The sequence below is a fragment of the Manis javanica genome, chromosome 6 (genome assembly GCF_040802235.1).
Source record: "Manis javanica isolate MJ-LG chromosome 6, MJ_LKY, whole genome shotgun sequence".
In the NCBI taxonomy this organism is placed as follows: Eukaryota; Metazoa; Chordata; class Mammalia; order Pholidota; family Manidae; genus Manis; species Manis javanica.
The window spans coordinates 60,423,570-60,446,539 of record NC_133161.1 but is presented as its reverse complement, the minus strand read 5'-3'; the positions used below and the strand labels follow the sequence as shown (position 1 = coordinate 60,446,539).

Genomic DNA, 22,970 nt, shown 5'->3' with positions numbered 1-22,970 from the left:
TCTGGCCAAATGTTACAAGATTGGGCAATAATTTTCCTTTTCATATAAATTTGACTCTTATTTTTAGAGGTCTTTTGTTTTTTTGGTAACATAGTCTATATATTATTCTTAGCTAATAAGTTAAGAATCACTTGCAGATGCTAAGATCTCATGTAACAACTCATACTAGCACCAAAAGAAATTTTTAAAAATACAATCTATTTTAGACAACAGTTAACTGTGCTACTACTCTGTAATTATCACATTCTATTTTTTTCTCTCATTACATGTTTACATTATGTTACATGAGGGGAAACCGAATAATCTAAAAACTTGATCCAATTACCAAATGCTTTAGTGAAATAGATGAACTTTAATATAGAATGCTTTCAAGTACCATTAAAGCAGAGTAAAATGAGTCTATCTCAATGGTAAACAAAAATGTTCTTCAGCCATTTCTAATTGTAGCTGCATCAATTAACTTTTCTGCCCATAGGTAAGATAATCAGGTATTTTTACCACACAATGTCCTCACTTGTGTGGTAGGCTATATAACCACCCCACACCCCCCACTGCTCCCAGACCCATATCCTGATCCCAGGAACTTGTAAATGATACTATGATATTTTATCTCACAAAAGGGTCTTCAAAGATGTATAAAGACCTTAAAATGAGATTAACCTGGGTTATGTAGGCAGACCCTACATGTAATCACAAGTGTCTTTATGAGAGGTAGGTAGGGGAAGATCTGACTGCAGTAGAGGAGAAAGGTACATGACCACAGAAGCAGAGACTGGAGTGAGAAAGCAGAGTCATGAGCCAGGAACCCCAGCAGCCTCTAATGTGGAAGAAACTAGAACGGGGTTCTCCCTTGGAGGCTTCAGCAGGAACAAGCCCTACAGACACCTGGATTTTAGGCCCTTTAGACGCATTTTAGACTTCTAATCTCTAGAACAATAGAAGAATAAATCTGTGCTACTTTAAGCTCTTACATGTATAATTTGTTACAGCATCTACAGGAAACTAATACAATCTGTAAAAAGGAGGTTCAGTTAAATGTCTCCAAGATCCTTCTACTTGGGAAGGATGCAGATTTGAAAAAACTTTTTTGCATTGTCAGCTTCATGGATTTTTATTTTTAAGCATTTTTACAAGCATAACTTAAGAAAAATTATTTTTCTTTAGTTATTTGGGATGCAACGTTCTGTGTTTTAATTAGTATGTTAGGTAATTAGTACGTTGTAATCACATGTCATCATCAAGAGGCAGCAAACGTTAGGGGTGGTGTTTCTTTTAATCTCTTTAATCCAGTTGAAAGAAAATGTTTTATAATTAATTTACTTATATGTTTGAGTAGCCAATTCAATTAGAAATTCAAAACACAAGAATCTTGCAGAAATCAGCTGCCAGATTTATTAATCTATCTGAAAATAAAAACACAGCCAAACAAAAGTAGAATAAAAACAGAATTTTAAATAAAAAACACTTTAGATACATTTCCCAGGAGTTTTTTGTTTTTTTTTTTTTAATGCAATGTTTTGAATGCAATGTTTTGAATGCTTCTTATTGGGAATATCCTTAATATTGGTCATTCATTTCATTCAGTGGGTACTACCTTCAACTGCAAACTATACAGTTTGTCCTTAAATATTACATAATTAATCTGGTCTTCCTTTCATCCCTTAAGATAACCCAAAGCCCATTTTTTCCCCCACTGGCAAACTAGAACTAGAATTTTAAAAAGGAAAACGAGAAAAAAAAATCCTCAATTATTTTCATTTAGATCATATTTTAAAGACCCACTTTCAAATTCCCCTTCAATTTTTCCAAATATTCCCATTCTCTTTCCCATAAAATTTTAGCTGAATAATTTAAAATCTGTTTTTATTCTAAGTGCTGTAAATGACCATATGAGCATAGTGTGGAAAAAAGTTCTGACTTTTAAGGCATACTTATTAGCCCATAATGGGCCTAATGATATAATGTATATGTGGAACAATCATTGAAATCACAGGTTACATACATATGCTGAAATTAGAATATTTATGTTGGTTTCATAGGATTAAATGTGAATAGTATTGATTATCTTATGTGGGTTTCCCAATAACTGTTCAATTTAGAGACATTAGCTGTTAAGTGTCATGTTGGAAAATGGGTGGCCAGGAGATCATCTTTCAATAATATTTCCTGTAATCACTATGAAATGCTTTTATAGGTTGATTTTGGCCTTGTGTTTAAGATTTTTTTTTTTAACATTTGCTACAGACTCTTTACAGAATGTTGTTCCTCTGGGATACTGATGGATTGAACAAAATTCACGTTCCGTGCTTCCATCATTTGCAAGCTACCCAGAGATAACACCATTTACTCTTTTCAAGGTGAATGGAACAACATATCCTGCTTTCTATATGTTCTCCAAATGCAAACAAAAACAAAACAAAAACCTTTGAAATGAAATTTTAAATCATCTTTCCAACAGTCCAATCACATTTACATGAGTGTCCAAAGCAAGTGATGGATAAAATCAGTGCCAGCACTATGTCACACAGCAACTTCCTCTTATTCTTTGACAGTTTGTAATTTTCCATCTCACCAAAAGTTACAAAAGTTTCCACAGTTTCCCTTAGCAAGCTGAAGCTTACTCTTCATTTGTCAGTGTGCATAAAAGCTGCTTATAGCATAGCAGAGCTTAAGCTATTTTTTAAGCAATAAATGGTTCAAGTCATCTATGTTGTCTTGAAATGCTATCTGTAGTTAACTGCATTGCTTATAAATGGTGATAGTAAATTCAGCATGAAAGAGAATATTACAGAAAAGACAGCGGCAGAAGCATTAGCATTATCTAATATTTATATATGTTATCAACATAACACAGCAGTAAAAGGTTTAAATGCATATCAATGGGTACCATGTCTAAAAATTACTATAGTACCTATTTAGTGTATTGGATATTTTCCTTATGGAGTGCTTGCTGTATCTAGAACAGCATAATATGTGATTTAGTACAGTTAATTCTTACTGATTAAATAATGTTTTTTAGTACTGAAGGAAGTGAAAGGAGACAGATATTTTTTGCTTCATTGTGATCTCAGATTTAACATTTAAACGAAGATCTCAAAGGACCATGACATATCATTATTTAACTGAAATGGGCCTCAAAATATTTAAACAACAGTATGAATTGTATCTAAACAGCAAGGTGGCACCAGATACACATAACGCTACTGGCCTGTGACTCAATTTGGAGCCAGAATCCAAAACTGTGCCCCTCATTTACAGTAATAGTGATTACTCAAATTCAGAGAGAACTGCCCATTTTATGGTTATCCTCTGTGAGTCATATAAAGCAAAACAAAACAAAAAACAGCAAATGCAATCTCTAAATACCTTTTTACAGGAGGTGCAAAAACAGTCATTTCTAACAATTAAACTGCCATTTACAGTAGTTTTTTTTTTACACCTTGCAGAGACTCAGAAATGACAGGGGAAAATGCCCAGGGCATATAGTCTCTAAGTGGATATTTACACGATGTGAATTAACTGTACCATAGATACCCAGAGAAAATGAACATTTCCTTATGTAGTTATGAAATCAAATAAACATGATATAGTTTCATCATACTTAAAACCTGTAGGACCCTACCCCAAGCCTAAGTAAAAAGTAATCCCCAAATCCCCCCACCCATTCATCCATTATCTGCCTGTTACACAGATTAATATTTAGATTACTCCCACCCACCCTCAAATAAAGTGCACAGTCCATACAGACCATAGAATAATGCAACAGGAAAAGCCCCTTTCTGTGTATTATTATTTAAAAATAAAATACAAACAACAAAAATCAAAGACTGCAGAGAATTCAGAGATTCTCTGCATCTTGCAAAAAGGAAAAAGCGAGAAGGTCCTGCTTGGCTGTCACTTGTGTTAATACACATAACCTTCATTGTAGGGGTGGGGGTTGCAGCAGCCCCCTTCTGGCATGTAGGCCATGCTCTCGTCAAAGTGAGACAGAGGCACCGTGTCCTCTTCATTGATGTGACGCTCCATGTCTGTCTTCAGCAGTGGGCGCTGATTATCTGGAAAGGCCATGGAGAAGAGGGCTTCTGGATCACAAACAAATTTGTAGACATATCTCTCTCCAGCCACCTGGTGAAAACATGAAGGAGAAAACCCATCCTTCAAATCACTCTGTTGTATACTTGAAACCAATATAATATTGTATATCAACTATACTTCAATAAAAAAAAGAAGAGAAAACCCATCTTTATGTAGTATGCTGGACGTTGACTAGACTTAAATTTGTGTTGATCATTTCACAATAAATACGAATATTGAATCATTATGTTGTATACTTGAAACAAATATGTTATACATCAATTTTACCTCCATTAAAACAAAACAAAACGTCTTTACCTTCCCCATGTGGAGAATAACAGGGAGAGAAAAGAACAAAAATATGGTTCAATATATCAGAAAAGATGGATAACGAAAGAAAAAGCAACCAAGTATTAGCAGATATATATAAAAGCAAAAAAAAAAAAGTCCTTACTTTGTGGAATAAGCTACAGCTCAACTGAGGGAAATGCAAAGTGTTCACCTTGAGTCATGATTACATTCACTCCAGATATAGCTAGAAAGCTTAGTAGTTTGCTTGTTTTAATATAAAGGTAAACTTGCATTGTTATTAGGCAAAAAATCAATGATTTCATGTAGGCATCTCACCTCAAAATTTTTTCTTTTTTAAAAGGGAATATCCTTGTAAAATAACTGAAAGTTTAAGGTGCAGCATTTCCATCTTACTATTGTATTTCTGAAACTGTAAAAAACTAAACTTAAAAGAAAAATGTATTGTGTTCCTAATAAGACTAGACTAGTTATTCCATGATTCACAGGGTGAACTGGTTCTTTCTTTATTTTTTTTGTTTAAATGCTGTGTTGTCTCATCTAAAAAAAAAAGGAAAGATACATAGCCTTATTTAAATGAAAGATGGATCAAGAGAAGGACAGCATTATCCTGTGTACATCACTTTTAAAAATGAAGGCAAGATGCATTAGACAGAAGTTAAGGATGTGTGTAAGTTAAGGATGTGTGTAAAGTGTCAAATTGAAGTAAGAGGTGTAAAGAAGTGATAGGAATTTAAAATACACAATGCAGAGGGAGGAAATGAGAAAAGGAAATGTGACAGCTGCCTTGAAATAAAGGAGAAGCAGCCTAATTTGTAGGGAATGACAAGTCTCAAACTTAAATTTTGAAGAGTAATGTTTCTCTAGGCAATTCTAAACAACCGAGTGAAACAAATATGCACCTCTTTTCCCCCACCACCATGAACACAGAACACTGAGGTTCTCAAAAGGCCCAGGGTGGGAAGGTGGGGATGAACATAGTTCTTTGGAGTAACTTTTAGTGTGTACGTAGAGGTCAGTAATTTTAGAAACACCTCTGGGTTCCTGTGTAACACAAAGGCACTGCTAGTTGCGTTGTGATGTGGGAGAATGGTTGAGTTCAAGGTATAGGAACTATCCGTACATGTTTAGGAAAAAACAAAACAAAACCACTGCTAAAGAGTGCTGCTGTTCTGGACTCCGATTTAGAACCTTCTTTTGCAAAGGATTTTTTTTACCATGTAAGAGGAACCAATTTAGAGAATGTAAATAATCTGAATATGCTTATTTGAAAACAGTCCATACTTAGTTTTTATGAATTTGGACATGTTTCTTTAACCACCCTCAGTTCTCACTTTTTGTGAAATGGAGACAGGCCTGCTCCTTGGAAAGCCTGCTGTTAGCCTGAGATCGCAGTCTCTAGTCTGGTACATGAGAAACAGAGGGACCCGGGATAAACATATTCTCACTCCAGTCCTTTATAATAAGGAAATCAAATTCATTAAGGTGACATGGTGAAATGACCATAATTATAAAAGTAGGCGATACCAGAAACAAAGCTAAGACATTAAATCCTAGTTTTCCTGACATTAAATCCTAGTTTTCCTTTTGCCTTTGTTCAAAGCAGTTTGAGAAAGAGAAAATACATGGCCTGCGTATCTCAGAGTGTTTAATATTCTGCTTTGTTTTCTTTGGGGATGCAGAGAAAGAAACATTTGCTTTAGGCTACTGGCGCTTTTTTGTCTAACCTGTTGCTATTGGTTGTAATCTTAAATAATTTGATAAATCCTTGTAGGAAATTAAGATGTATAACATACAAACAAGATTCTTAAGTCTCTTATTTAAAAACTCTGTCTTAACTCTGCTTCTTCTGTTTTTCTTCTCTGCTTCCATTTTTCTTCTGAATAAACATTTTTAGGGCTACTAGTACATATTAGACTATGTTAAATGGCACAGAGTTTAGAACAAGGGCTGATAACCAACCAAAGGAAATAAAGTCTTCCATTATAAGCAACACAATTACACTTACAATATGCAAAGTGATACACATTAACTATACCCAAATTGCAATGCTGAGGTACACAAAACATGAATTTTGCAAGAGAGATGAATCAGAATTAAATAAGGAGGTTATCTTTTGAACTGTGCGAACTGTGCTTTGAAAGACTAGATATTTAAGTTATGTGCTAGCTTAAAATTTCAGAGGTATTACAGGGATACGGGAAGACAATTTATAATTACAGATTAAACCAAAAGAAATGATCATCTTTCATTATATTATACAGACATAACCACTGTTAAAATATTTGTATATACTTTTCTAGGTATTTCTAGATTTTGAAATAGAAGTACACACATGTACTATTTCTAAGGTATAATAAGCATTACTTCACTGTTTCTTGTTCATAACTACTGAAATAATCAGATTTTTAAAAAATGTTCAGATCCACTTGATTATTATTCTTTTCTAATCTTTCCATTTAATTTCCTTTTACATATCCCACATACCCACATAAGTTTAAGTTTATAAATAGGTATAGTCCTATAGACATTTTCCCTCATACATTGAACTATGTAATTCTACAGCACAGTTTGTTGTTTTTTTTTAGACAACTGCGTAATTTCCCTCTGAATGATTACAAGAATTTACTTAGCCATTAGAATGATACACATGTTAAAAGGAAAAGATGAGAAAGTGAGACATTCTGTAAAGAGAGAACAGTGTGAGTGAAGCAATGAGGGAGTGACAGTTGTGTCAGAGAGTAGCAGGTAGAACGGCTCCACACCTGTGAGGAAGAAGAGTAAATACGTATGTCCACCAAACTTGTAAAAAACCTTGATTGTTGTGCAGATTACAAGGAGACTTCAACTTTTGCATGTTTCACCATTAAATGACCTACTTTTACTTACATTATACAGATACACCCAAAAAGTCTGTCATATACAGTATTTTGCTACCTTATACATAGTAGCTGACAAACAAATAGCTGCAAATAGTTGGCAATTTCAGCCTTATAGGGAAAAACTGTGAGGAGTAATATTTTTATCTGAATTTCAATACCTATGCCATTATTTGATTATTTGATAGCCTCTTGCCTTGTATAAAAGGTAAACTAATGGGCTTTGTGGTAATTGGATATATAAACAGAAATAGGGAAGTGGGAGTACTAGTAATATAAGTTTGAACACCTTTGAAAATAGTTAAGACCAGGCATGACATCCTTGACTTACTCAGTCAAACGCTGTGTCTAAAAGCTGAGGTGTAATTAGACATAATACCTTTTACCTGTCCTTGAATGCTTCTTTTAATGAGGGACTTAATGGTCAAGACACACAAGCCAAACGTGTAGGCTTATACTGGCTTCAGGGAACGGGATACACTCAGAGCTACCACCTGTTGATGACTTCTACTGTGCAGGTACAGTGAAAGTTAAGTATCTCAAGTACATTTTCATTTAGCAATCACAACAATTTTATGAGGTAAGAAGAGCACCATTTAGAAGAATTTGCTCAAAAAGACTATCCCGTGAAAGCTGTCATGCAAACCCCAATCATGACTGCATCTCCTTTTTCGGCTGTGCAATGCTGCCCAGAGGACTGTTGGGCACCTACTGTGCCAGCCCACTAGATGAGCCAGAATTAGGAAGGTGGTGAGGAAAATAATGCCTTTGAAAGGACTTAGCTGCCAATGGGGGTGGTGGATGAGAGAAAGAGTAGAATTAAAAATGACTTGAGGGTTGATATGAAGAAGACAGGAGAAGGAGGGAGGAAAATACCTGTACATTTTGAAAGTGAGATTGAGGCAATGAGGTAAACACTGAGAATCTAATTCACTCTTATCTATTTAGGATTTTGGAAGTACTAACTTCTGAGCTGGCAAACCCCAGAGCACTGATTCCCTTTGGCCTAGAAAACTAAACAATGCTGTTCCCCTCTGTTCTAGTTAAGTTTCACACAGTTGGTTTAGTTTTTCTTGGCATAACTGTGGAGACATAAAAATACGCCATGGTCATCGTATCTGGCTATGTTCGTGCCCCCACAAATGAACAAAGGATGCATAATAAGACCATAACAGTCACAATGGATAAATCGAAAACATAGTTCACTGTCAAGACAATTAAACTGAACAGGCAGGCAAAGCTGAAGAACGCACTGACACATACCCAAATGTTTTCTTTTTATTTACTCACTTATTCGTTACCATCTTCAAAAATTTTCCATGTTGTTCTAAGTGTAATTCATTTGTTTTATCACATTCTTTTTTAAGAAGCTACTTTCAAATTATTAAGGGAAACTCATTTGAATAAAAAATATGTAACTTCATTCTACCAACAAAATAAGATCAAATGCTTATTTTTAGTAAATGGTTTAGGATGCTAAGCTGTCAGGTAATGAAACCAGGCAAGGTATCAGGCGAGAAAAAATATATTTTACAGAATGAGAACAAGATATACTCTAAATGTTTTCAGAATCAGAACAAGGGGGAAAAAAGTAAGAATTCAGTTAGTACTGGAATCTATCAACAAAAGCATTTGAGAAGTATGTAATTGTGGAGAATGTAGCAGAATATCCACAATTTCTGGGAATATAAACATGCAATACTAGTACTACAACAACCTGTTTTACCAAACGTAGTGAAGTGCAAACTTCCAGAATGTCTACTTCCCATATGACAGTATTACACATTTGTCTATAATGCCCAGAAATTTATAAACAGAAGGGTTTTTGATACCAAAACCAAGACATAAACATATGTTAGAGTGAGTGAAAACCTAGCTTCAGCAATGCAATGATATGTGGCTTTTAGAGTACAGCATACAGATTACTGTGCAACATTTCAATGAATTTTAATGCTGTATTAGCTGCTCACCTTTTGCATGATTCCTTTCTCATAATAATAGCGAAGGGAACGGCTAAGTTTATCATAGTTCATAGCTGGCCTGTTCTTCTGAATGCCCCAACGCCGGGCCACCTGCCACAGAAACAGAATTACATTGTAGTGTTAAGTATTAACTTATCAACATATTTCACAAAAGTCAATTAATTAATTAATAACTTCCAAACCCTCCAAAACACATCCAAATCAAAGACATAAGTAAATAAGCAAAAGCTAACATAATCTAAATTTCCTGTGTCCTGGTTTGCTTTTTAAGTCAGGCATGCAATGATCATTCTAAAATATCATAAGAGAATGCTTTGTCACTATTGTTTTGGATACAAAATTAAATGGAAATAAGGGCCTGTTTACAATGAGAACAAACAGGCTACATTTCACCAACATGAGGCAAATTTCCCATCGTGAGATACACTGTTTTTTCCTTCTTAGTTTTTCAGATAAAAACTATAGCTCAAGAAAGAGCAGCTTAGTGATCTCTTTGTACAGGTGTTTTTTGAAGTTATGGTAATCCAAAGAAAAAAGATGTCCTGCTTGATATTAAATAAATGAGTGAACAAGTAGCACAGTGTGTACAGTAGATGAAACAGTATACAAATTCATAAACTGAATAGCAAATAATTTTTATTGCCTGAAGTAGCATCAGAATAAAATCTAGTACTGTAGCCAATACTTCACTCCGCAATTAAGCATTCATTTAAAGACAGTAATTGGATGCTAAAAATAAAAAAGGAAATAGAAAAGGTCACCCTGTATATGATTCCATGAACAAAAATCTCTAAAGCAGAATGTCCACCTCACTGTTTTGTGAAACATCTCAGAGATATTATAATATGGCTTTGGAGGAGCAAATCATCTGGCTAAGAGGCAGTTCTTCAACAAAGCTTTAAGAAAACCTCCTTCCTCAAAACAGATGTGCCTCCCCCTCACCACCATCCTGGGCTAGTGAAGCACTGTACAGAACAGCATAGCCTGCCTTTGCCACCCCAGCTATAGTCATGTGCTCATTAATTTCCACTTTTTATTCATCTGAGCAGAAATCGCAGCTGCCATGCATACCTAGGCAATCCCAAGAGAGCATTCATTATCTAATAGGGTTAGAGTTTTTCTCCATGTCTGTGAAATTCCAAGTTGTTGCTATGTTACATATACTAAAATAGAATGCTTTGCAGAGATCATTCTGTCTCTCCTACTTTATTAGCAGTAACCTTTCTCCAGGGTTTATTTTTTTCTTTTAAAAATACTGATCCTTGCTATTTCCTCTCTGTTAATTTGTATCCCCTGAATGAAGATACTAGGTAATTTAGTCATGTGCATCAGTATACACTTTTGAGAGCAGAGACTGTGATACAGCAAGGGCATGACTTCAAGCAGTTAGAGCAGTGAGTACAGCTTAATTTTTCAAAAATAAACTTCCTTTTAATGTAAATATTCTCAGCTATAGTAAAATAGGAGGGTGGCAATAAGAAATAAAAGCAATAATTTCTAAATAAAGTATCTTTAAAACCTAACAATGGACACCAGTCAATCTTTAACAGACATGTAAACCTGGAAGGGACATGAAAATAAATTATCAGTATCTCCTTCAATTAAACAATAATTTCTGAATACTTATTCATTTACAAGTGATTCTTTTCTAGAACCTCACCAGGAAGCACCTAGAAAGCAAAATGCTTGCAACAAACTTTAAGACAATACAGTCTAAGTCTCTGGAGAGAGAAAGATGATTTTTTTTAATACCATAAGCAGAGTCTGACTTTTATGATACTGGCTAACTCTTAGCACTGTATTAGCAGACATTTTAAAACAATAAAATTTACTCTTAGAGCTGTTCCAATCTCAAATTCATCATAAAGCTGAAGGAAACGGGGCATACCAGTATGCCTATAAGGTGCAGACAAGCTATGCAAGACAAAAAAGTCCTAGAAATCTGCTGTACAGTATTATGCCTATAGTTAACCATACTGTATTGTACACTTCAAAATTTAAGAGGGTAGATTCCATGTTGTGTTCTTACCACAACTAAAACAGAAGATTGAAACCTAAGATTAACAGATATGTAGAAACAATTTCCAGGATATGTTGGACCACCCACTAACTAAGAAAGTCCATTCAGCTCTCATACATGAACACCAATCACCACTGCCCCCAGCGCCATCGAGGCAGAGGCAGCATGGTAAACACGTGAGTGCAGGGGGTGGTGGCGAAGCTTCCAGTGACCTCCTCTTGATCCTCTGAATGAAAACTTGGGCTCTTGGCAAGGGGACTGAAATGATGATGCATGTATCCTCACTTCATCAAATGAATTGAATAAGAAAACGTAACAGTTCAAGAACTCAGTTTATTTTTTAAAAATCATGCTTGAATATGCAACAGTAAATCTGGAAACCCACCGTGGGGGGGCCTGGCTACTGGACTCCTTGGTAACTCTTCCAGCACAACACGTCTGAATATTATTAAAAGACTTCTGAGTCCTACAGATGTTTTCCTATGTTAATAATTATTCACTGGAACAATTCCCTAGGATCCATGAATAATTTTTGACTAACATTTCATTATCTCAAATATTTCAAAAAAGACATTATGTGCTTGCTAAAGCTATACAAACATACAGAGCAGATGATCAGCACAAGACAGTAGTCTCACTCACTATCATTTCAAACAGCAAGATAAAATAGAAAGAAAGAACACACACAGGTAATTCCAATGGTGGTTTCAGGGCCACCTTTCATGAGCTGTGCTGGTAGATGTCCAGTCTATATGACACATAGATCCTCAAAGAGCTACTGTATCGTGGAAAGAAGAAGGTGAATGTGAGCTAGAGGCTAAATAAGTTTCACAAATACTCCAAAGAAGAAATTTAAAAACCAACAGCATATTGATTGCCTGATAGAAGCAAATGCAACAGTGAGCAATGAAGCCATCAGATACAGGGTGTTTCATATTGAAACAAAGCCTTCAGGAGATATTTAGGGCTTACAAACAATCGCCATTGAGTTAGCTACTATTTGGAAATGGTCTACTAACTTTGAATTACCCATTATTTACTTTAAGAGTCTACTATAGAAGAGGTGTTAAATGATGGTGTGTCATACAAAACAGATGCAATTGTATTTCTTCCTTACATTTAAGAAATCACAGAAACTTAGAATCTGCTGGGAATTAATGGTTATCTTGCTCCTGTGGTCTTCTTTTTATTCAAACTTACCTCAGTGAAACTACTGTTGCTTTGTAAAGGACATGATCACTTGCATAAGAATCTTTACTCCTCTGAGTGGATCAATCAAGTCATGACAAAATGTAGTAATCTTCCCTATTTTAATAGCTCTATGACAAATCTTTAAATTCTGCTTCTGCTTACTTTATTTTAATCACAGGTGGAGGGAAATAACTGTTTGATAGGAATTTCTGTTGAACATACTCACTTCTTGCATGAACCAGCTCTCGTAGTGATTAACATCTTCCATAGGTGAAGAGCACACATTCCATCAAGCTAAAGGGCTTTCAAATTACTTAAGTATTTCTCAGCTCAGTTTCTTAGTGCTTCACATTTTTGCAGATCTTTCACTTATATCATTTTAAGTACATCTACATAAAAACGAATTTCCTTTGACTATCAAATTAAGCTTTAGACACACTGCAATATTCTAACACCCAAACATTTAGCCCATGGTAGATAATGGACACTTCCAAATTCTGATATTGAGCCCTGTGTATGTGTGTATGTCTGTTCAGTTTTAGCCAAGGGGGATGTAAGCTAACCCTTTAGTGCTACTAGCATACTGATAGAACCTGGCGTAGGTTTAATTGTGCTAACCTGCTCCTCTTATGTCACACTTCTTCTAATACATATTTGAATCAGATAATCTCTTAAATCTTAATAAGTAATATGACCTTATCTTCTGGATATCAAATTACGGCATGTTATCTGATTATGGTTGAATGATTGGATATATGGTTTCATAAGGCAAGAAATTTAAGATGTATAGGGCCACTAGCCTAGCTGGTAAATGTTCAGTCTATGTGAAACTAATCACTTTGGATTCAAAATAGCTGGATCTCTTACTGAAGTTTTCAATCTTTCTGAGATGTCAGGATCCTACAGCCACTATGATCAGATGTGGGTATGTTAGCTAACTATCTTCCACTGCTTTCTCAACTAATGACAACAGAAGTCAATTCTAACAGTACCAGAGAAAACATCTTTAAGAAGACACAAACATTTTATATGAATGTCACCTCTCCATAGAGGTCCAAAATGGTACTGGTGAGTTATGTTGTAATAATAATAGTAGCCTTAAGCCTAAAGCTATCCAACTGAACTGAAAAGTTCTTCAAGGAAGTGTTCCATTTGTATGTATGTGGGGTTAGGGATGGGGGCAAAAGAGTTGAACAGTTAGGTGGAAATGTGTCCCATTTATTCATGTTATCTCTACTCAGAGTCCTCTCATTTTGGTAATTTCTTAGGTATTATGGTGACATTTTAAACTTTATCTCTACCTTCCAATGGAGTGTACACAGCCCAGCAGACTAGAATAGATGTTATCAACAATCAAAATGAACAGTGTTTCTGCCAAGCCTATGACTCCTAAGTACTTGAGGACTGAGCATTTTCCAGCGTGGCTCCTGCATACCTTTATATGCCACAGCTGTTTCTCCACCCCGCAACCTCCTGCATATGACTTTGGGCTTTCAATGTTCCTCTCAAACCCCTTGACAGGATCAAGAGTGTCCAAATAATAACTGCTAATTCACAAGGACAATTCCTCCATACCTAAAACTAGCTGAACTTTGGCAGACATATCCTCTCTTCCTCAAAGACCATCAAACATCCCCAACCCCCTGCATTCTTGAATAAAGGCTTATGCGAAATGATGCTCTGGTTGATTTCCTTCAACATCAATTCTGTAGGATGATGTTCATCTGGAACAAGTATGCAACACATTCCTTCCTTATTATAAGTGTACACTTTTTTTTGCCTACCTTCTGGTTCAGGTTTTCCTAAAGCTTTAAAATCGAAAAAAAATATGTTTTTGGCATATTAATCAAATTTATGTTTCCTAATATTATAACATATCTGATTTTCTCAACAAAAAAAAAGACCCTACGAAACCCACCTCTTCAGGCTCAATCAGTTTAAATTCCATGCCCCGCCCAGTCCAGGCAATGAAATGCGAGTTTGAAGGGTCATCCAGAAGAGCCACCAGAAACTGCCAGAGCTGAAGGGACCCCCGCCGCTGGTATGTGGGTCCTTCCCGATACATTCCTGGCTCTTGTTTGATGTCCCCTAAATTAAAAAAAAATTAAGTTTCTATTGTTAGCAACATTATGTTATTTACCTAAAATTTACATTAAACCAACTGCTAAAATGGTAAAACCACAACCACATTATGGATTTCTATATGTTATCATTAGATAGGGTTTAAAGTAGCTAAAGGTTTGAATGAACCAAGAATTAGTACAGAGAAAACAACCTATAAGAACCAAAATATATGCACACAGGAGCAGAATAAATCCACATATATCACTTATTTATAAAAATTTTATATAGCTATCTTTTTTCCATTCATTTCTTTAAAAACTATAACGTCTAATCAGACTTCTTTACTTTTTATTGTTAATGCCATTACTTATGGCTCTGAACAACACCGAAGATGGAATAATCAATTTTAAGCTCTGGGCATTTTATTTGTACACATTAAATCTTGCAAATAACCATCTGTACATACGTCATTGACTACACATGAAAAACTATTGCAAATTTTAATGTGAAAATTTCAAGATAAATAGCATTTTAAACTCTAAATAATCTGTACTTCATGTAAATTAGGAAAAGCTCATGGATAACTCAAGGCATACTGAATTATCATTATCCCATCTTCCCTCCACACCTACATAATGGCATTACCAGTTTCCCAATCGATAGCAAATGAAAATTCTCCAATTTTTCTTTCTTTCTTTCACTCATTTAAATTTAGCTTGCTATTCTTTTTCTAAAAGTCAAATTTAAAAATGTGTGTGCACCTGTGCTTTCTGTAAATGCATGATTTTAAGCAAGAAAGGTTTATTTGTATGACATGTATTTGTTATTCATATATGGTATAAAAAACTACTTAATAAATTACCACAATGAAGATATTGTGGCATAAATTTGATCAGTTATCTTGATTTTCCCCAAAAATGAAACAAAACAAAACCCCAAACTCAGTTTTGTTACTACTGATTGTTTACATTTGTCTCCATCCAACCATTTCAAAAATATGTGGAATTGGTCACATTAGGATTGATTGTGTAGGGCCCTATAGGCGTATCATTTTAATGCATTAATTTCTCTTCACCACTAAAGAAATAATTCAGAGCAAATATATTCAACCTGATCTATTCATACTAAGTGTGAATAAAACAGACCAAATCACATGCTTTTAAAAATTTTCCTTTGGTCAGAAGACAGAAATGCAACTCTTAAACTAATTGCAGAAAGAACAACACTTTAAAAATTAAACAGAAATAAAATTACCCATTCAGTAGCTGCGAAAAATCATTATGGTGTTTTGGTCTAAGTTAGCTAATATAAAAGTGTCTCGATATTGATTTCAGCAACAGTTTTATTTATCTCAGTTTTTCTTTCTGAGATTTACAAATTTTTTCATGTGGGTAACTAAACAATTATGCATAAAGAGTGAAACACTGTCACATTTAATAATCTCTAGATTGATTTCACCTATAAATATGACTGATTACTGGTCTAGTGCAATGAAATATTAATCCTTTGTTTTTCTTCCTTCTTGTTCTCTATGTCTCACAAAATGAAAGACTAATATTATCTTCCAAAAATGGTTTTCTTAGTATAAAATTGAGTATTTAAAAGTCAAAGGGAATAATCAAGACAGTTAGCTTACCTAAACATTAGTGTGACTTTGGCTTGTTAAGTGACATCATAATCCCATCTATATTTTTGACCTATTTTTCTTCCTTATAAGCACACACTGATGACCAAGATTTCTTAAAATATTAAGCTCACTAAGAATGAAAGGAAGTGATAATGGTGATTCCAAGAAGGAAAGGCTTCATGCTTTGTCTCAAGAGAAAAAGCTGTATTTTCAGAATTGTCATACTCTGCTTACAGTGCTAAATAACATGGACCACACCACACAAACTCAAACCTTAGACTAACACCTAGTCTTGAATAAGGCCAGAGAAGTGACCCCTATTGGAGTTTAACCTGTGACCTTCAGTGAATTTAGCAATTTAAAGGGAGGTTATAAAGAAACAGATCTTCCTAAGACTTATCCTTCCAGAGAGGTGTAAGAGCAGCAAAAGCCTCAGGAACAGAGCAGGCCACTAATTAGAGATTGAGAAGCAATCTGAGCATGCACTCTGCTGTTTAAATAATGACAATTAAAAACTTCTGAGAGCTACCAAGTTGTTACAGCCATGAACCCCAAAGTTTGAGCAATCAACTAATCAGAGGGCCCCTGCTCATTTCCTGTTAAACAATCAATTCAGGAAATACGGAGACCACGCTGAAGAACCACTATATCAATTCACTGTTCACTTCTTACCCAAGCTTCCTCAGAGATGCCAGCTTCCGCCACCTTTGTCAAGAAAAGAAGATTCTAATTTGACACCTATTTCTAATACTTGGGACCTTTTCACTGTAACACTGTAAAAGGTAATGCTTTCCTACCTTTATTTTAGGCAATTACAAAGTAATGTCACATTAGTAATGAACATTTTAGGAAAAAAAAAAAGGACTAACAGTCACCAACTGAATGGGGCAGCTATGCCATTCCTGAGTTCCATAATGCAGCTTTTCATGAACAATAAAAGGAAAGAGGCTACATTAGTCATCTGTACATCCACAGTAGCAAGCTTTCTGTTCTGCTCCGTTAATTATGAGATCAGCTTTCAAGTCTCAAACAACAAGTTGCATGTGCTTAGAGAGCAAGGGAAAGGCCCTGAAGGAAAGAGAGAATTTGTAAGAGGTAAAGTTTAGCTCGAGTTGAGTGCATCATAAATGATGTGCATCTTTAAGTAGGGATGTTGACTGTTTTCAGGAAAGGCAGGAGAGGAGAGGGTGATCTCTCCATTCCCTCTTACAATAATGGAAGCTTGAAGCACAGTGCAAACCTACCATCGAATTTCTCTGGGACAACACAGGTGTCATCATAAAACTGCCTGGGCCCCTTTTCAAACATACAGCCTGTGGGGGGGAAATAGGATATATTTATTCATGATAGAAATGAAGCCTCACAAACAGTTTAGAATATAGTGATTGGCACAAAATTTGGAGTAGAAAAGGACTCTGCTACTTTCCAACTCTGTGACCTTAGACACATTACTTAATCTCTCTGCCTCAGTTTCCTCATCTATAAAATGGGAGTGATAATAAACCATTTACCATATAAAGCTGTTATGAGGATTAAATTACTTAATACATGCAAGTTTAGGATAGTGCTTAGCACATAGCACAGTGATATGAGAGCTAGCTATTTATATTATTACTAACCTAAGCATAGAGCTCATGTAAACACTGGCAAACCTAGGATTTGTAACATATCATCTCCTTTTCCATTTTATTCCAAGTTTCATTACTCAATGTGGTAAGAGGAAAATCAAAGTGAATTACTCATATTTACCTTGCATTATTACCCTAACAAACTGAAACAAATCTTATTTACCCCATTACTTCTTTGGAGAAATACTTAACTAGGCCAACCTTCTCATGTTTTTATCTTAAACAGTGAAAGTAGTTAAAAAATTTTTTTAACTTTCCTTTTTTGCTCTAAGTCCACAGGGGAAAAAAATGCAAAATAAATTGACAGCTTTTCACAATCATTTTCTCCCCCAAATATCCTTAACTGTGGACCTTCATTTAATAGTTGTTGTCTTTAATCACCAGGAAGAAACTTCACATAGTTTATTCACAGTTTAGTTCTCAAACACACTGGTCTCTATGGTGGGAACATAACATTAACAACAGCAGCAACAACAATTACATTGCATTTGTGAAAATTTTTTTTCAAATATTTTGGATTTACCTCCTCATTATAGAATCCTTTAAACATGGGGATTTACTTCTTTAATATCATTTATACAAAACAACCATTATTAGATCTAACCTAGAAAAATGTATGTTAACTCAGTTTACTGAAGTCACACAGAGTGTTTATATCAAGAACCTTGCACCTATTTCCAGAAATACTCTCATGGGGATTATATCCAGGTATAATCAGTTTTATTCATTACTTATATCAGGTATCAAAGTCCATTAGATCAAAGCTTTCCCACCCTGGCCACCATAAACTCACCCACAATAAAAACTCTTTCTCTAGGCCTTGTATGTGAAATTCTATCCTTAACAACTGCTTGTCCAAAAATTTAAAATCCACGGTATTTAAAGGTGAATATATTTAATCTACTGTGCTTCGTTTCAAGACAATAACTTAGGTCTATAAAACAAAACTGAATATTCCTCAAAGATACAGTTCAGTAGAGGGCAGTAAGGGGGGGTAATCTATAAAGCACATGTTCCATTTCAAAAGTACATGATTGTTTTAGAAAAGAACACAGAAATCCACTTTTCAGCTGTTTATATGCACATGACTCTTGTTAACAACAATATAGCATGACCTGAACATCTTTCTTTTACTTTTGAAAGATACAAAGTTCTAAAATAACGGTTTAGAGAATATGAGTGATTTTTCCTATAAAACATAATGATTCATTAAGTGGGATGTCTGATGATTTTGACAGGTATTTTACAAGGCATTTCAACAATGGAAAACTTAACTTCTGTTCTGCTGGGATGAGCCAGGAAGCCTTCTTGCCTCATATAAATGGAGTGGCAGCTAGGCACTTCTGCAAGAGGAAACGACACTGGTCAAACAATCTGCAGCTGAAAATGCGCCATTATCAATGGACAGAGTGCAGACTGAAAAGTAACAGGAACTGACAGGAGTCTCTGTGAGGGGACCTTGTCAATACACAGTTAACATTTTAGGCAAAGCCCACACAAGAAATGGCAGAATGAGAAGCATACCACGGCAAACACTGATTCTCTGCAACATGTATGTGAATTCAAAGTTTGACCTGCATCAACCTTGCTAAACATTTGCTCTAAGCACAACCCCGCATGAATGTGATGGTGTCCTTGAAAGAGTGCCATGAATTAAAATATGTTGCAGGACATCTCTGGCACAAATTTGCAAATCCCTTGGCATTCTGAGCACAGATCAACAGAAGAGTCGTAGTTTATTTCATGAACACTGGATAGAAATGATTATGAAAACACAAAATTGCTACAACTCTTAAAATTTCTCCAGCCTTTCAAGTTATTACAATTTCTCATCAAGATAAAAAGCATGACTGGCTTTTCATTGTGTTAAACACATAGGTCATACTCAAAACCAATGAGGCTATAAAAGAGAAATCCAACAATTTCATAATAAATACTGTTATTATTGTAAGAATGAGGCCTTATTTATGTGACCAAGGTAACTCATCACTGAGAAAATGAACTTGGCTAATGGTTAAACTTGAGTCATGGTGATGACGGTGTATTTAATATGGTTAGTATCTTAAACAGGGGGAAAAGGAAAGAAATATGGATTAGGAGACAAAAGATTAAAATTCAAGTCTTTCATTTACTACTAACAAAGCTACATGACTTTACATAAGCTATTTTGTGTCTCAGCTTATATAAAATAAAAGATTGGATCAAACATTATTATTATAGAAGTTCTTTGAGTCTGAATATAGATGCTCACTCACATAACCAGAGGTTGAGTCAGTACGAAGCCAATGAAGTTTCAACTTCAGGACCCTCCACCATTTGGAAGAGTGTTTCACTTAATTTTGTATACGCAGTTTCATTTTCTTTTTCATTCAAAATTCCCCAAATTGTGTAAGTTTTAGGTCCCAAACCTAGGCCCAACACTGCACGTAGCACACATGTAGGTTTTAGAGAAATTTATAAATATATGTGACTAAATTTCTACATGCCCTATATAATACTAAAGTTTTTTAAACAACATATACAAAAATCAATTTATAAAATACATAAAACAAGTGTGCCATTTAATATAAGAATATGTCCTCCTTTCTACCACTTGCATGTCTTTTGGACAAGTAATAAAGAATACTTAAATGAACTGGAATCTGAAGACCCTAATTTCTTCTTAACTATCCATCTGTAGACTTTTTGTGCTATAACAGATAATTAGCACTTTATTTGGCCCAGATGTCATTCTTTCTTCATCTGGAATGTTCCATTTTTCAAATCCACCTAATTTTTTCAAAAGCTGCTTGGTGATAAATATAAACCAAAATAAGATAATTTTTTTCCTTACGGAAAAAAAAATTGATCTTACATGGTTTAAGTCCAAAGCATCTTAATAGCAATCCACAATAGCAATAGCATTTGAAGACATGTAAGAATTGTTAGCTTACAGTTGAGAACAGTATCAAACTTATTATCAAACATTGTACCATATCTACTTTGTATAAAGTATCATACAGTATATAATTCTAACCCTACAAAAAGCAGAGTTAACTTAGTCGCTTGATATCAGCTCTTTTAGAGTTGCAATGTAGTTGATCTTCTGGGTCACTAAATAGTTACAATCCATTTTATCCAAACTTGTTAGCCGATAGTGTTTCAAATCAGTTTTTAATGTTATTTTGATTTATTGCTAGGCATAATAAGTTCCCCCAAAGCAGCTGGGCCTGGAAGGGACAGTGTTAATGACTGCAGTCAGCTCAGCAGCTGCTTAGAGGTAAGCATTTCGTTGTACCAATGTTGACGCCCTGCCACAAAATACTTCTACTGACTGCTGCCCAGCTGGAGCCTGGCTGTAAAAACAGCTGGCTGGCTCTGGAGGCAGCTAGAGGAAAACATACAGGCTAAACTCTATTATACCTAAGTGTGACAATGTAGGCTTTCCTTCCCAGAGGGAGAGAAAAACAGTAAGAGAGGAAATGCAAGCATTTATGAGAAAGCCACTATTCAAAGTTGAAGGAACATCTTATAAAGGTGCTACAAAGTAAGTATAATTCTGGTAAACTAGATTTTTGACATCAAAGCTAGAATTTAATGGATAATTTCACCAACACTCTTGTAGCTATTGAATTGGTTGATTTGTTGTTCTTATACTAACTCTGTGATTTTCTTCATAAATTCTACATTAACCTATGGTAAAGTACACTGATTTAGAATTCATAACAAATGAATGACTTATGGGACGACTAACAGCAGAACCTCCATTACATTTCCAAAAAAGCACTGAAGAGCAATTTAGAAAAAAAAAATACATAGGTGAGAATATGATTTCTATTTCCCCCATTTCTTAATACTATTTATTACATCCTAGAGTAAATAAAATTAACATCTAACTCTTGAAATTAAGACACTTGGCTAGCACTGTTTAAATTCAGTTTATCTTTAAGATCAGGGTCCTTTACACAATCCAGAAAAGCCTGAAAAAATATGGCTGAGGAGTTTATTCCCCTAAAGTAACTAAAGTCATGCTATCCTAAAGTGATATCAGTTAATTTATGACTATCAGAGTGGGTCAGACTCTAATCAAATTGTAGAAACATTTCCAAAGTGATTATTCAATCAAATGACTAACATGGTTAATTAGGAGCCATAAACATTGCTCTGAAGTTCATCAAAGTAATGACTTGCCCAGAAAAATTGCTGCTAATTAAATTGCCTGCTGCTTTCATTTCTACCTTATCTAATAAAAAATCTAACCAATGAAGTTTGGCATTACATTTTAACTTTTGCTAAATGCTTAACTAAGATCCAAACTAGCTCAGTGGTGACTTCAAAGGAAAGTGTTTTATGGGAGGGAAGGGAAGCACTGAGTATGTGTCCATCTGTATTTTTTTCATGGAAACAAATCTACAAAATTCAGCCTCAGTAAAAAGCTGCGGTTCAACCTGGGCACAAATGTAAAATGACAGCATATTTACACTGTCTTGTTATGCATCCACAGGTTGTAATTTTAGGTTTGTAACTACAGCATCGTGATTACAACATGTACCTGGTCGTCTAACAGACCTGGTTTTGAATCTCACTTCTGATACTTTGTGGGAATGTGATACTTTGTTAGTTACTTAGCATCTCACACTCTCAACTTCCACATCTGTAAAATGGCAATAATAATAATGGTGTAGTTTTTTGGAGGACCAGATGGGGTAAATTACAGGCAATATTTTACCCAGTATGTGGGAACATTGATTCATGTACGGCACTTATTATTAATAACAGAACCTTTTTTAAGTGAACCTCACAAGTATTTAAACTGAGTGAACCACAGTACTTAAAAAACTACAAATAATGATATATTAAATTATTTTTGTATCTTATTTTGCTGTTCTTAAATCACATATCTTTTGAGAAGAGTTGCTTTGTTCCCTGTTTAGTATGTTTATTCAGTAATATTCTTTACACATCTATTAATATATAATATTTAGTATATATTGATTTAAAGTTAATTATAAATTTATGACATAAGGTTTAAGTGAGAATCTCCATTACATTTTCAAAATATTTGGAGGTACCACTTTTGAGCTTCTTTTTATATATAGTGTTACCCCGACATGTGGTGCTAAATGACCTTGGTTTAAAAAGTTTAAATTCAATCTGTAAACTGAATTATGTAAATTTATGATGAAGGATTTTTTTTTTTTGGAAACTTACAGATCA

At 34.8% G+C, this 22,970-nt stretch overlaps 1 protein-coding gene across 6 annotated transcripts in view; it reads right to left on the bottom strand.

Annotated features, from left to right (window-relative positions):
- Positions 1-1,266: 1,266 nt before the first annotated feature.
- The window catches only part of ETV1 (ETS variant transcription factor 1), an 87,228-nt gene continuing 65,524 nt past the window's right edge, over positions 1,267-22,970 (bottom strand). For 5 of the 6 annotated variants that reach the window (XM_073238764.1, XM_073238765.1, XM_073238762.1 and 2 more), the window contains 5 exons: positions 19,051-19,117; positions 17,391-17,461; positions 14,374-14,543; positions 9,233-9,334; positions 1,267-4,125 (listed from right to left, as the gene is read on the bottom strand). In XM_073238764.1, coding sequence (XP_073094865.1) covers positions 3,904-4,125; positions 9,233-9,334; positions 14,374-14,543; positions 17,391-17,461; positions 19,051-19,117 — 632 coding nt within the window. In that variant the 3' untranslated portion in view covers positions 1,267-3,903. The remainder of the gene's footprint in view (positions 4,126-9,232; positions 9,335-14,373; positions 14,544-17,390; positions 17,462-19,050; positions 19,118-22,970) is intronic. The other variant, XM_017654484.3, reaches the window with a different exon arrangement.